Source organism: Fusarium poae, chromosome 2 (assembly GCF_019609905.1).
Source record: "Fusarium poae strain DAOMC 252244 chromosome 2, whole genome shotgun sequence".
NCBI lineage: Eukaryota > Fungi > Ascomycota > Sordariomycetes > Hypocreales > Nectriaceae > Fusarium > Fusarium poae.
The window spans coordinates 9,028,001-9,043,245 of record NC_058400.1 but is presented as its reverse complement, the minus strand read 5'-3'; the positions used below and the strand labels follow the sequence as shown (position 1 = coordinate 9,043,245).

Sequence of the window (15,245 nt, the reverse complement as noted above, 5' to 3'; positions counted from 1 at the left end):
CAACACAATGCAGGGGGCAGGTTTGGGAAATGATCATGATGTAGGCTGGTATATATCACATATCCAATAAGTATAATGTACAAAATATGAACAAGAAAAAATACAATCGCTCAAGTAACCACCCGTCTAAAATCCACAAACTCCTCTAATTTACCCAACCACTCAATCGTCACCATTTTACTCAGAATCGTCATCAACCTCGTCAGCAAGCATGCTCAAAATATTCTCCTCTCCAGGGGAGTTTTGAGGGAAGCGAGCATTGTAGCCAATAACAGATCGAGCCTTGAGGTAAGTCTTGGTAGGGATTGAAACCTTTTGGGTGGAGACGAGCCAAGTGACGCCTTCGCTGCAGGGCGGTGTAGTAAGCGAACCAGAGTATCTAGACGAAAGAGAAATTGTCAGCATTGTCTTACATCAGACTATTATTACTTTCGCTTCGGATTAAACGACTTACGATTGGAACTCGCCAGCGTTGAGGAGAGAGACGATCTCGGACATCTTGAGAGGCTTGGTGTGGGTAGTCTCGCCCAGGGTTGCAATCTTATCCACCGAGTTGAGAACGGTGGTAGCGACGGTGGATTTCTGAGCGTGGGTCGTCTTGCAACCCTTGCCGGTCGCCTCCCGAGCGGCAGCCTTGGCTCTGTAGGTAGCGTTGGGAAGTCCATCGTCAAGATCGATGTAAATTCCAATCACGGCGAGTTGCTTATCCTCGCTCTGGTGAACCATGTGCATCTCCATGGCCATGCTAGTGCCGTTATCGAGATGCTCACTTGGGAGGTGGAAATGGAACTGCTTCAGATGGTAGACTGTGTCGTCAAGAGTGATCTTACCACCCATGCCATCAGTGACGACTTCGACGGTGCTTCCGAGGTTCTCAAACTCCGCACCATTGTGGAAGTCGGGGATCTCAATCTGAAGGTCTGATGCAGAGAGAACCTTGTGGGTTCCGTTGGACAGGTTAATGGGAGACTGATGCTTGCCAGTTGCGCAAAGGTCGTTGGCCTTGGGGTCCAAGTTGTACCAATTGGCAGGTCCCTGTTAAAAGCAGTGTCAGCTTGACTGCAGCTCACCCCGCTTGTAGACACTTGGGATGAACACTTACATTGGCAGCCGAGTAGCCAAACTTGGGGGCCTCAATCGCATCGGCTCTTCGGTGAAGATGCGTTCCATAAGCGCAAGACGCCAATGCCTGAGGCGCAAAGGTAGCCAAAAGAGGGATCCAAGAATACATGATGAGGGACTTAAAACAAGGTGTCAGAGATGGAAACAAAGTTGATTTTGGCGGGGAAACAGTTGCCGAAGTGAAAATAAACTCAAAAAACGGTGGCGGATAGTTAGAACTGATTCTTCCAACGAGAGGAAGGAAGTCTAATATTTAAGTATTTCCAATTCGGCCATCCATCCTACACTTTCCGAGATCCGTAGAGTAGGTATATTTGGAATCCTGGTCATAAGTCGGGGTCAGTCACTGTAGGCTGGGGCTTACTCTCCATTGCAATATTCCTGCAACAACCTTATTATGGTAATCTATGCTTAGCTCATGTCATCGGGGTTTAGAAGAAGACGCCCTGTTGGAAGCTTGAAGACAGACACGGCAAATATCACGCCACAATGAGCAGAAAAATCCAGGGGTCTGACAGGGGGGTAAAAGCGTGATCTATACTGTAAGTGTACTGCAACATGTAAGCTTTTGGAGGGCTGTGGATCTATTACGGGGTATTTGGAATATGTTGAGAATAAACATGGCTGGGTATTCCTTGCCAGGTTTTTCATCCGCGCAAGCCGACTAGTGGTTGTTGAAGATGAGGGTATTTTATGCGCGTGTCATGTAGAGTATTGACTTTGCTTATGATTGGACACTCGAGACGAGACTGAGATTGAAACACAAAGTTAAAGTTTGGACCCAGAGACGCGTTTCCCAACTACCGGACGGACAATTTACCACCGAGAGTCAGTCAGTCAGTCAGCACGTGAGGACGAGTTAGTTAATAAGGTTACATTAAGAATACATACATAATTCCTAATATTGCCAAGTAAACATTCGCTTCTCAATGAAACTCTAGAGTAGTAAAAGTGACGCAAACCAGATCCATACCTACGCCCGCATTAAACAAGATACAGCAAGATCCCGCGGATAGTAACACGGATTCCTCCATTTCCCCGTTGGGAAATGTCTCCAACTGGCTGACCTAGACGCTTCAAAGTTACTCGTTGGCTAGCCGGGAGGGGGTGCTAACTAAGCAAGCTTAGTTGGCCACAAAAGTATAAGATAAGGCGAAAAGTGTGAGATATCCCGGAAGATGCCTACTTAGCGTAATTTATATTAAAATACTATTTTTTTTAATTAAATAATACTTAAATCTTATTAAAATAGGCTTAAACTAATAAAAAGGTATAGTTTAAAGCTTCTATTGATTTATTAGCTATTTTAAAGTAAGAGAAATGACTATAATAGCTCTAGTAATACTTTAGTAAGGGAAATAGCTTCCCTGCTAAAATATACTATATATCTATTTTCTTAGCTAATAAGGCTATCTTCTTATATTATTCTTATTCCCCTGATAATATTATAAAGTAACTTATAAAGCTGCATATAGTATTAATAGGGATAAAGAGTTAAGGGAAGTATAAGTAGTAATAACTTAGAGTTAGGTATATAAGGCAGTAATAAGGGCATCTTAACTTTACTGCTGCTAGTGACTTTAATTATAAAAAGAATCTTATCTTCTTTATCTATTTCCTTATACTTATATACTTATATAAGGTTAAAAGTAACTATATTATTACTATAAGGGAGGCTAGTAAGATTAATAGCGCTAAAGGGCTTTATAGTATACTATACTTTATAGATAGCTTTATATATATTATCAGGGAATTATATATCTATTATATAGCTATTAATCTTTTCTTTTAATGCTTAAGTTATTTATAAATACTATATATCTATAGATAAATAGTTATATTACTTCCCTATATACTCTAATTACTGCTTAAACTATAGCCTCTTTAGTATACTATTAATAATAATTTCTTTATTCTCTTGCTATTTATCCTTAAGGCGGTTTATCTCCTTAATAATAATAGATTATATGAATTATATACCCTGCTTATATTGCTTCTTTTTATTATTGGCAATAGCCTCCTCTTATTAATCTTGCAGATCTTATAGTAATACTATAGGAATAAGGTCAGAGATAGTCTTTATGCAGTAGCCTTACTTTCTCTTATAATACTGCTTTTTAATATAAGTTCTTTAATTATCTATATACTTTTTAATAATATCCTTAAGTATTATAGCTTTATAAATAATATTATAAATATGCTAGAGCCCTGTAAGTATAAGAGAACTAAGGATATTATAATATTGCTTACTAATGGTCTCGGCGATGCTAGAAGCAGTGTGAAATTGCATATCTAAGGGAAGAAGTAAGAAATAAGTAAGTATAAAGGTTTTCTTCTTCTTAAGCTGCTTCTTAAGAAGATATTCTATAGTAGGTCGGTCTATAGGAGGGTAAATGCCTGTTTTTTAGAAGCCTAAGATAATATAAGCGGCAATAAAGCCTTTATTAAAGATCTTCTGATTTTAGTAAGAAAAGGGGCCTTTTTTAGTAAAGGCTAATTAAGAAGGTATATACCTGAAAAGCTTCTGTAAAGGTATACTGGCTAAAGGTAAGATTTCCCTTCTGTAATGCCTTATAAAGCTTCTTCTAATACACTTCCTTTAGAAATTGAAATATGCCTATATCTATTAGCTAGAGTATATGCATTAAATAAGGCAGAAGAAATACTATAAGAATATTAAACTTTATTATATATTCTTATAATTTAAATAAGCTATAGCCTATAAAGCTATTAATAATAAGTAGCTGCTATATAGCCTTATTATTAGGCCTTACTATAGGAGGTATATTATAAGTAATTAAGCAGTTATTTATATCCTAAAGATGCTTATTATACCTAAATTACTCTTTAAAATTAAGCTAATATTTCTATATAGTAGTAGATTTCTCCTATAAGTATCAGTTAAAGTGCTTTACCTACTTAAGTATTATTGCTATACTTAAGAATACTAAGTCTAACTAAGTAAAGTATATATTAGGATTGCCTTTAATAAATACCTACTTAAGCATTAGTAATAACTTAAAGATTAGCCAGGGGGGCATTATTACGCTAGCTGTATTGCCTAAGCTAATAACTGTGTAAGTCTTGCGATCTTATAGAGAAAATACCTCTATTGCTGACTTCTTCTTAGTATATATAATAAGGCATTTTATCTTATTTTATAGTATTCTGACTTTAACTCTTATTTTATCTATATTCTAGGTCTCTAATGCACTAATATTGTACTTTATTATTATATTACTAAGGCATTAGAATTACTCCTTTGTATTATTAATACTGCCTTCTTTATATTTAGTATATAAAGCTTCTCTTAACTTTAATATTAATTTTATAAGCTTAGGATAATTATTATAGAAGCAAGAGTATTATATTTTACTTATAGGTCTTGCATTAGGATTACGGCAATACTGTAGAGTAAATACTATATCTTCTATTTCCTACTTAAAAGTAAGTAGGCCTAACTTTTCTATCTAGATAATATAATATATAATAGCTTCTTTTTCCTTATCTATAAGTTACTATAGGCGCCCTATCTTAGGATTAATAATATCCTTATAATCTATAGTATTTATAGCCTTAAGTCTCTTGATAATATAGCTAATAGATATATAAGCAGAGCTGGTATATTAAGCTTTAGTAGTATAAAGAGTTAGTAGCTTCTTTCGGCGGCTAGTAATATTATAATTAAGACTATAGTAAAGTCACTAGTATAAAAGAATAATAGCCTAAGTAGCTCTTAGATTTGATTATAAAAGTATAATTTTAATAGATATAATATATAACTTTTTTACTGATTAATATCCTAGAAATTATTAGTTTTAGTAAGTAAAAGTTATAATTTTACAATAGTAGCCTATGCAGGGTTATCTTACACTTTTTGCCTTGTCTTATACTTTTGTGGCTAACTAAGCTTGCTTAGTTGGCACCCCCTCCCGGCTAGCCAACGAGTACACTACTGCAGTGCGCTAAAGAAAAACCGTTGCCAAGTGCGAACAGGGGTTTTCTTTTCAGTGCTGGGCGAGACAGACACTTTGACTTTTGACAGATGCTACCCTGTAATGTAATATTGTATGTAATTTCATCTCCCATGACCAGTTTGTAAGAATTGTATTTTCAAAACGTGGTTGTTTTAAAGTTTACCGGTAAATTGTCAATTCAATTTGATGATGCGTTTCCCAAACTAGCATTAATCTCATCAACTTCTCTCTCAAGTTTCTCCACATCAAGTACAAACGGTGCCTCAAAGCTCTTGCGAATTCCCGTGCGATCATCATTCCCAAAAGTAGGGTCAGAATCGGGTTGACCTTTCTCAAGACTCTGTATCATAGCGTTAATCCTGTTTGCCTCCTCATCATTCTTCTGAATCGCCCTCTGGGCACAGTCGATAACACGAGAATAAACTTTCTCCCAGACGTGAGATCGCCACTGAACAAAATGAAGGAGACGGATCGTATAAATCCCTTTCTTTCCCTCGCTCGTAAGCCTAAGAATATAATGACGATTGAGAAGATTCAGTATACGGTCGACCTTTGTTGCACTCGAGGTCCATTGGTCCCATTCAGCAAAGTAAGCGCCCAGCAAAGCACAGTCATCTTGGGATTCGAGCTTTGCCGCCACCGACTGTGAATGCTCGGCCAGAATCTTAAATACGCCCTTGTAGATATTTTCCGAGAGAAGTACTCCGTCTTCGTATTTTTTGCGATTGATCAATTCTGATACAGCTCTGCTTAGAGTCAGCTCAATTAATGTGAATAATAGTAGTATGCTCGACTCACGTGTAGAGGTTCATGTACTGCAGAGTAAACTCTCGTTAGCAATGGAACATGAAAAGTGTCTTGTGTCACAACTCACGGTACTTGGATTCATCTTGTCTTCGGGATTCCGATGAATGGAAGCCACGCCATTCATCAAAAACGTTTGTAAAGCTTCATTGTCGCCCAAGTCTGGCATTCTCTGTCTCTCTGCTGGTACTGTGCCTTCGGCCATTGTAAGATGTCAATCAGAAGTTCGATCTTGTTCTGCATGCGAAAAGGACGGCGTCTACAAATTTTGTTCAAATGCGAGTCTTTTATTCGGAGTCAGCATGCATTAAATACCACAGCCGTCGTGTCATTTAGTGTCAGCCCTTCAGGCAGCAGCATGAGTCAGAATTCTAGTCGCGATCTAGCCTACCAGAAACCTGTAAACCGTAGATCATTTCTCAAATAACGTCAATTTACTATTCCATCGATTTACTCTAAATCTCATCCAGACGGAAGCTGTTACCACGGATGGCTCTGTGTAATGTTAATATCAGATTCGGAGCTTAAAAATGCACGTGACCGACTTACCCTGCCGTCCCAGCACCAAAAGGTTCCGCTGTCATCGCTCTTCTTTTCCTCAATGACTTTGAGCATACCTCGTACACTCTCATCAGCCTCTATCTGAACTCCACAGTCCCATGGAATGTCAATAGAGCTCATATCACTACTTCTGTCAGTCATATCCAATTTTGTTAACAGGTATACTTACGTCTTGACCTCCCCTGGATGAAGAGCCAGAACACATGTCTCGGACCACTTTCCGCCTCGCCTCTTTAGCTCGAGTGCCATATGTCTCAGAGACTGGTTTAATGCGGCCTTACTTGCCCCGTATGCCGCAAATCCATCTTCGTGACCGAGAAAGTTGGTGGTTGAACCTGAGTCGGATGAGATGAAGATGACTTTGGAAGGAGGACTGTTTGGGTCCAAGTTGATGAGTTTCTGAGCGCAGATGATGGGCCCGATGGTGTTGGTGGTTAAATGATAGGAAAAGTCTTGGAATGTTCTGGAGCAGATTAGTAGTTGTAAAATGTTATGGTCGTGGAGTATCACAATTCTGTTGCTCGGCTTGGGTATTTTAGCACGCCAGCGTTGATAATGATATTGTCCAGTCTCGTGCCACTTTTTACAAGTGTATTGATTCTCGCAGCAAAGTTCTACAGCAGTCAGCTTCTCTCCATTACTTGTTGGCACTGAACTCACGTCAATGCTGTCACTGCTGGTGACGTCACACTTCTCAACCATACAATTGGCGTCATTCTTCTGAGCCTGAATCACACTCGACAGTTGCTTTGCGTTATCTGGATCCCGTACTGTCGCGATTACAGATTGCCCAGCTTCCAGAAGCTGCTTAACAAACTCAAGCCCGATGCCTCGGGATGCGCCGACGACTACCCAAGTTTGAGTTGACTCAGACATGATGAGAGTTGAAAGAGTTGATATACTAAAGTTTGAGTTGTATGAATGGTGCCAATAGGGAAATGGAGTCTTTATAGTTAATTGCTCAATACATGGTGATGAGAAGCTAAGCTGTGTGGAGGATCTGCAAGTGCGGGCCTCAGGGTATCAGAAAAATTGGCCGCTTGGAGAATAAGAGACGAAATCAGTGGGTCACTTTATGCCCTTTAGACTATGACTCTTAGACTACTTATTTTTGTAACCTAAGACTCAGGAGGTCATTTTTTCTGCTACCCTCTAGGCGGGGTACGATAGCGCCAGATAAGATTACTTGTCTCAATTTGGCAGTTAAAATGCAATTTATTTACACATGAATGAATCAATGATTGTTTTGCTCGTCAGTAGATAGACGCAATTTGGCGTGTCATGACTTCCCAGGCTTGGGGCACTCTTGCCTGACATGCAGCTTTCCTACAGAGCACCTTCCCTGATTTTACCACAGTGAAGGACCTTTTCATTGTCCACGAACCCAGGATTTCAACAATGTCTTTCTCTCCCTCATCATCATCATCATCATCATCATCACCAATCTGAACTTCACACACCGCGTCAGGACACAACCCACAGTACATTTACTAGTACAGTACAGAAAATCGAATAATAACCCACAAGTACACGCAGGTATGGGCAGTCATTATTCTCTTGCCAAACCATCTAATCATCTCTACCAGGCTTCGGCGCTTTCATTATGAGCGGGCATATCGCAAACCATTCCTCGTACCTTTCCGACGAGTTCCTCATTTCCTGCGGGACCGTGACGCTTGACATCAAGGCGAACAAGGTTCTCCTCGTCAGAGTGCGAAAGGTAACAGATGCCGGGCCAATCTATGAAACAATCCTCCCCCGAAGCCCCAAACTCAGGAGAGAGCCCTGCAAGGCCGCAGCTCTGCGAGCAACATTTGAGCAGACTGGAATACAGGTACAGCCACTGCCTGCTGGTCACTTCACTCTCGCGGTCGACCCAGTGTCTCGACGACAATCACAAGAAGGTCTTCTCACTGAGCCCATCGGTATAATTCAAACCATATACGAAGATGGCATCGAAATAATCTTCTTTTATGTTGCCTGGGCAGACTCGACCATTCCTCATGTCCAAATGGTATGGCCGGAGGGTGTGGATTTCCAGCCCAGCTGGCAGGATCTCGACGACGCCAACAGTTTTCTCTCTCGTCTTTACGAACGGCGCATGTTGGAGGAGGCCATGCGCGCAGTCGTGAGGGCACTGAGCCTTGTTACAAATGCTTTAACGCCTGCGTAATCTGAACAATAGAATGAGGACCGTTTACATGGTTATCCAAGGCGAGATGAAGACTTACAATACTATTCTATGGCCATGGAAGTTGTTCGGGGGACAAATGCGGCTTCATATTGAGAGACTTGTATTTTAATTAGCATTCCAGTAACAAACACATACCAGTCTGGAGTCTGGCAAATTGCTCATTTTTAAATATGCTTTCTTTACTTGATTGCCTCTGTTCCTTTTACCTGTGGCCTGCTGTGCATAGGCGTCGCTAACTTGTTTGGGGAGAGTCAAAACTTGGAAAGAACCAGACCTCATCTCGCTGTATGGTGTATTCTAACCTAGGTACTGATATGCTGCTGATACATGACTATGATTAACACAAGTTCTTGGTCCAACCAGTGCGGAGGTTAGGATCAAACCTCCAATCCGCACAATTGCTACTCATCTTGCCACCTTGCTTGTACCTTACGTCACTGGTATCACACTCATCAATCATGCGCCTCAAGATCCGACCACACTCTGACTTGGCCCCTTTGTTACCCATGGTGAAACGGCACCCGTTCTTAACAGTAACGCTCATAACAACATCGACGAAACATCCAAAACCATCTCCTGTACAAACAACTCCGTGATTGCACTTCAGAGTACGTTCAGTCTCAGGCTTGGTCGCATCTAGCACCTGCCCTTCAAATTTATCACAGAAATACTCAAGGGCTTCAATAGCCAAAGCACGGTGAATCCAAATACCGTCATCATAGCAATCTACCTCTTCTGTCTTGGGGTTTGGAGAAGGTGGTTTGGGGTCTGGCTTTGGGGAGGGTTTGGGCGGTGTGGGTTTGGGCTTGACGCTCGTGGTGGTGGCTGGATCTCTATAGGTTGGCAGAGGGAGACCGAATTCGATCGCGCACTGTCGCTCGTCCACTTCATGCTCCTTGTTTTCAGGCTTGGTTCCGGGTTTTGGTATCTTGGTGGGCGTGACTGGCTTTCCTGTAGGTTTGGGGATGGTCGGGTTTGGAGGTACTGGTCGTTTTGGTGGTTTTGGATTCTTGGGGTCGGCAAAGTCTCCGCCGCCATCTGGACAATTGAGTAGACAAGGATGATCGCAGAAAATGCGACAGGGCTTACCGCAGCCCTTCTTGCATATGGGACCCGGTTTTCCTGGACGCCAGGTTACAACTGGGAATGGTGGTAGAACATCGTCGTCGTCGTCATCATCGCCATCGTCGGGTTTATTCGATGGTCGAGTAGTTGGCTCAGTAAATGTCCAAGGGTAAGGTGGAGGAGTGATAGTTCTAGTCCCTGGGGGCTGGGTTACGCCATCCTTGGTTGTCTCTGGAAGATTATTCGTGATGATGAATGTTGAAACCTTGACGCTTGGAGTGATGGTAAATGTTGACCAGATGGTTGTGATCTTGGTCCGATCATCTCTGATCGTAATGTGCCAGACATCGACAGTACTAACAGTAACAACAGGAGGGGTCAGTGTAGTCTTTTGAATGGTGCTGTGCCACCCATCAGTACCGCTCCAGGCAACGTCGAGTGAAGTCTCGTAGGGAGGAAGCGTCAGCTTCACTGGCTTCTTCAGAGAAGATGGCGGTAGGACCATGGTGCATGGCGGTTGGCACTTCACCTCAGGCTGATCCTTTTCCCAGATCTCTGGATCGATGTAAATAACACCGGATCCATCGCCTTGGCCACCGCCGGGATCATCAGAGCCTCCATCGCTTTGATCGTCCGGCGTATCTCCACTTCCAGAGCCTGAATACATGTCAACACTCCAAACCATTGTACCACCAAAGCAGCGGCTACTAGCCCACTTCTTCTTCATGAAAATGGTATCCTCGTTGTCATATCCGATCCACTGATTGCCAAACTTGAGCTCCATCATCATGTCCTTGGGAAGAAGCTTTGGTTTAATGCCAGGCTCCTCCTTAACCATTCTCTCAATCTCCTCGAGGGACATGACGCCGCCAAAGTTGGTGCAGGGAGCTGGTCGACTGGTGCCCGACCACTTGCACCCAACACCATTGCAGCCAGAATCGGAGACCGTATAGCCACGAGCGTAGTAGGCAAGACCTAGGTTGACCTTTGCAGGGTTAACGCCGGCGTAGTATAGAGGCAGTGACCAATTTGCGATTTCTGGTATGTTTGTGTGACCCAGGACAACGCGGCCAACTTGCTTGATGTCTTCATCCCACGGCCCGTGGAGATCATATGTCATGATGCCCATGTAGTCAACGTACTGTTCAATCTCCTTTGGCTTGAACCATCGCAAGTACCAGTAACTCGTAGGAATAGCGATACTGATCCCGTACTTGGTTCCAAATGCAGCGCGCATGTCCTTGAGGAGAGACACGTAGTTGTCTACATCTTCTTTACGGCCCCCACGGTCAGGGGCTCCTGGACTGTGAAAAATACAATTAGCATTGCTCATGGGTTGATTGACTGAAGGTGGTTCGACTTACTACTCCCAATCAAGGTCAACGCCCTGAAATCCATGTTCCTCGAGAAAACTAGCCAAAGATTTGATGAACCGCGACCGACGCGCAGGAGTGGCAGACAAATCGCTGAACGTTGTTCGTGTTGGTCCTGGATCGTTGAAAGTCCAACCTCCGATGGCGATCCAAGTCTCGAGCCCCTTCTTCTTAAGACCCGTAAACTCCTTATAAAGCTTCACGTCCTCTTCGTGCCACGGCTTGACAGCAAACGTGTCCGGATCAATGGTTGCGAACGCGCCGTACAAGTGAGTAAACCCGTCGGTACGAATCTGCTTTGGTGTAATGCGATTACACTGACGTTCTCGTACATTGGCGAACTGATAGTAGCCAATGCTTCTATCAAAAGCCGAACGTCCTCCGCAAGATGGCGGCTCTATCTTGGTACAACTTCCAAAGCCCTTCTGACAAGAATTGTCCTGATTGCCAGCTTGGCAGAAGTTATCTTCAACTCCACAGTAGCCGTAGGCGCTACAGCATACATTGAGTGGACACTTGACCTTGCCATCGAGACTGTCTTTGCCGCAGGCAGCTGTAGCGTTGCAGTTGGAAACACAGACCTTGGACCCGCAGACCTCTTCTCCATAACCGCATTGCCCTTTCTTGTTGCAGCAGCTGCCATCGGGGCATGGTGTCACAAAGTCGCATTGGCGCTTTGATTGGCGACGGTGCATCCACCCAGTCGTGTCGACAGACCTTGAAGTGATGGCTTTGGCGTCTTCTGCCGTAGTCTCGTTGCCGTCACTCGCCTTGACGGCGCGTACGATGTACGGCTCTTCGGTCGGTTTGTCATCTTTCTGCTCTTGGACGAAGTCTTGAGCGATCTCAAGGATCGGCAATGGTGGACCTTGAGGAAGGTCCTCGTATGCTTGACGAGCCGGGTTGGTGCCGTTGCCTGAGGCATTCATCCAGTCCGCACTGAGCCCGACGTCATCATCATCACGGCTCAGCATTGGCCCGATTGACCTCTTCAAGTTACCTTGTTCAAGATCCACTGCCGAACCGTTGCCTGGAAGGTGCTGATCCCAGGACCTGCGTAAAATCTTATACTATAAAATCAAATCTTCAGCTAATGACTCAGAATGTCGATCAAGGGCTTCTAGCTTACTTACCTCGTCCTTGAACACGGGCTCCTTCTTCACTTCCACTGTGCCGTTACTGTGAAACCCATGAACGACGCGGACAATACTCTCCTCGATATCACGTTCATTGATGGCGCGCTTTTGATATCCGATGTAGAAACTACTAGCATCCTGGTAGTATTCGACAGTTACAGCAGGGAGCCCTGTATCCGGGTTAAATGCCGTTTTGAAATGATACCTCCATATGCCTTTTATATCTGGCTTCTGCAGTGGTAGCGGAGGATCGTGCAAGACGGCGTCCCTTAGGGTACTTAAAGCATTACTTTGAAAGTTCTGCTCGGAGTTGACCAGGACCGCGCCAGGGGGTAATCCTACCGTTCCACCACAGGCTGCGTTTTGAGGGGTGCAATAGGTTCTCGCCCCAGTGCCACCTTCTATAGAACTAGATGCGGGTAAGCTTCGGGATTATATGTATCATAAGGGAAGAGGGGGATTTTTAAACATGCCCAGATGACAATTTCAGGCTGTTGACTCAATGTCGAAGGTACGCACAGGGTATCAGAATTGAATGTACCATGTATTTAGGTACTGTCTACATCGAGTCAACAGCCTATTTTATCATCTGGGCATGTTTAAAACCCCCCCCAACCTGCGATATGTAATTTTGGTCAGGGACCTCATACCTAGCGAAAGGAAACTCATCGCAAGTCCACATCATGCCAGAGAACTGGCCTGCTGCATCGGCAATTCTGTTGAAACCTGCTTGACCAAAAACAAGGTTATTGGGGTTCCATCTTACAGGCGGAAAAGAGCCCTCCCCCAAGATAGCATCGGCAGGGACAGTCCTTTTGAACAATTAGCCACATGGGTCAAATAAACATCCTAAGAGGTCTGGCCTAAGTAGCATAAGCCGACCTACTAATTTCGTCCCTTATGCTTCTAGCGGCCAATTCTTCTACCTCGAGGTTGGGTAGGGTAGTTATTTATACTTACTCAGGCTGGTTCCCTTCCGGGCAGTTGTGTGTGAGCCTCCAACGGCTTGAACAAGCAGCGCCTCTTCGTGCGCCGCTGTTACTATCTCTATCGTAATGCAACTGAATATACGATTGGGCGCCTAGGATAGTATGATGCCCTGTGACGACCCCTTGGGGAGCCTGACTAACGGTGGTAGCCAAAGGGTATTGTTGATGCACATTTTCGCACAATGCTGGTACTTTGGCGCAGTTGTATGCAAAGGTAGGTATTCCGTGTTGATTCTGCGAAACAGTTGTCCCTTGATAAAGAGCAACGCCGTTGACGGTAGAGACTTGGGCACGGACTAATGACAAGAAGCCCGCAAATGCAAATAGAAGAAACATAATTAGGTATCTTTAGTCAGAGACTATGTTCAACCGGACATATCACATCACAAAAACATTGTCACATAGCTTGGGAAGGGACATGTCTCTTATTTTCTACTCATATTGTCTTTCCTTCGCACCAGAGTCGAGGAACGTATTTCTCAAAAAGTGACTTCTATGTATAGGTAGTGGTAGCAGAAAAAATAACCTCCTAAGTCTTAGGTTACAAAAATAAATAGTCTAAGAGCTATAGTCTAAGGAGCATAAAGTGACTTACTAATTTCATCTCTTATGCTTCCTTAGGCTAATTTTTCTAATACCTTGACGGCGAATTCCTTATTGGATTATATTAAAAATCGCGCATCGCTGTTGTCAGCTCGCATTGCATCGGAAGAAAAGACAAAAAGGAACTTTGACTTTGCAAAAGACCCTCGTATGATAATTCCAGGGGATTAGAGGAAACTATGTCTCATGCATGAGGGGGAAAAAGGGATAGTCTTCGTACTCCCCATCGATTTCGCATTCTTTGTAAGGTCCGGTCTTCGTCAAGGCAGACCAAGACAATCTAAATATTCCCAATCCACACTTTCACTATGCGAATCGCGGCGTACCTGGCTGGCGCCTTTCTTGTCGCCCAACATGCGACTTGTTCACCTGTCACAGAAAGCATCGACCTTTTGCGTTATTTCTACCGGTCGTTACCGAAAGATCAAGTTTCTGACGGTAAAGAGTCAGATAGTAGGACAGTGGAGTGTCGTCAGGAGTTTAAAACAGATGTATGGACAGGATGCGACGATGTACTCGCACAATTTCAGTTGACTCTGGAAGAATTCATACTTGCGAACCCTACCATTGGTGAAGAATGTGATGGCTTCGTCCCTGGAGAGACTTATTGTGTCGGTTAGTATATTCCCTCCAAAACGCCCGGCTCCCATCCATATTCACATAAGTTTGCTTCAAGCTTTTAACGTACCGCGGAACATCACCGAAGATGGTATATGTGGTCAAAAGATTAATTTCACCAAAACGTGTGTCGGAAGCGATTTTGGCGACTGTTGCGGTCTAGGTGGAAAGTAAGTCTCACCCATCTATACAGCATTTATTGTTCTGTTACTAATTCAACTCATTAGGTGCGGCTCCGGTGAAGAATTCTGTGGCGATAATTGTCAAGACGGCAACTGCTTTGGCGATGCAACGACGACTTCATCCATGCCAGCGAAACCATCCGCGACAAAGGCGCCGCTTTCCGTCTCTACAAATGGGGACTGTGCCTACAATAGCGGCTTCACATGCAAGGGATCAGAGTTTGGCGATTGCTGCTCGGCTGCTGGCTACTGTGGAGATGATGAGTATCATTGTGACAAGTATCTAGGCTGGTAAGTTGGCACTTTTTTCGAGCAGTATCAATTTCTAATATATTTTTTTTATATCATCTAGTCAGCCAGGGTTTGGCGATTGTACTTAGAAGTGGATATTTAGCCTCTGTATATTTAACGTCCTTGAGGCAGTCATCATCAGAGTGTAGGGACGAGGTGGAAGTTTTATGGGTAATCTCCACCGTACCACCAACTCTATTTTAACATATTCCACGTTTTTGTTCTCGCTCCGAATCGTCCTGTGTTACTTGAATACGACAACCGACGTTGAATTGCTATTCGTGATTAATGCTAGTAGGGTGTTCTTTTCTCTTGAACACCTGACTCATC

The 15,245-nt window shown here is 43.5% G+C and overlaps 6 protein-coding genes across 6 annotated transcripts; 2 read left to right on the top strand and 4 right to left on the bottom strand.

Moving 5' to 3' along the window:
* Positions 1–177: 177 nt before the first annotated feature.
* FPOAC1_007082 (uncharacterized protein) lies at positions 178–1,231 on the bottom strand (the record flags this gene model as incomplete). The annotated part of the gene is made up of 3 exons (XM_044851550.1): positions 178–379; positions 455–1,035; positions 1,103–1,231. The coding sequence occupies 3 exons, from the start codon at positions 1,229–1,231 to the stop codon at positions 178–180; spliced, it is 912 nt and encodes a 303-aa protein (XP_044710262.1).
* A 4,046-nt stretch (positions 1,232–5,277) lies between these two features.
* FPOAC1_007081 (uncharacterized protein) lies at positions 5,278–6,108 on the bottom strand (the record flags this gene model as incomplete). The annotated part of the gene is made up of 3 exons (XM_044851549.1): positions 5,278–5,845; positions 5,898–5,914; positions 5,974–6,108. The coding sequence occupies 3 exons, from the start codon at positions 6,106–6,108 to the stop codon at positions 5,278–5,280; spliced, it is 720 nt and encodes a 239-aa protein (XP_044710261.1).
* A 275-nt stretch (positions 6,109–6,383) lies between these two features.
* Positions 6,384–7,340, bottom strand: FPOAC1_007080 (uncharacterized protein; the record flags this gene model as incomplete). The annotated part of the gene is made up of 5 exons (XM_044851548.1): positions 6,384–6,398; positions 6,453–6,588; positions 6,634–6,927; positions 6,975–7,078; positions 7,125–7,340. The coding sequence occupies 5 exons, from the start codon at positions 7,338–7,340 to the stop codon at positions 6,384–6,386; spliced, it is 765 nt and encodes a 254-aa protein (XP_044710260.1).
* A 727-nt stretch (positions 7,341–8,067) lies between these two features.
* On the top strand, positions 8,068–8,637 carry FPOAC1_007079 (uncharacterized protein; the record flags this gene model as incomplete). The annotated part of the gene is made up of 1 exon (XM_044851547.1): positions 8,068–8,637. The coding sequence occupies one exon, from the start codon at positions 8,068–8,070 to the stop codon at positions 8,635–8,637; it is 570 nt and encodes a 189-aa protein (XP_044710259.1).
* Positions 8,638–8,995: 358 nt separating this feature from the next.
* FPOAC1_007078 (uncharacterized protein) lies at positions 8,996–13,394 on the bottom strand (the record flags this gene model as incomplete). The annotated part of the gene is made up of 7 exons (XM_044851546.1): positions 8,996–9,696; positions 9,748–11,027; positions 11,088–12,166; positions 12,230–12,402; positions 12,523–12,641; positions 12,883–13,044; positions 13,363–13,394. The coding sequence occupies 7 exons, from the start codon at positions 13,392–13,394 to the stop codon at positions 8,996–8,998; spliced, it is 3,546 nt and encodes a 1,181-aa protein (XP_044710258.1).
* A 738-nt stretch (positions 13,395–14,132) lies between these two features.
* FPOAC1_007077 (uncharacterized protein) lies at positions 14,133–14,919 on the top strand (the record flags this gene model as incomplete). The annotated part of the gene is made up of 3 exons (XM_044851545.1): positions 14,133–14,439; positions 14,501–14,612; positions 14,670–14,919. 3 exons carry the CDS (start codon positions 14,133–14,135, stop codon positions 14,917–14,919), a joined length of 669 nt encoding a protein of 222 aa, XP_044710257.1.
* Positions 14,920–15,245: the final 326 nt, after the last annotated feature.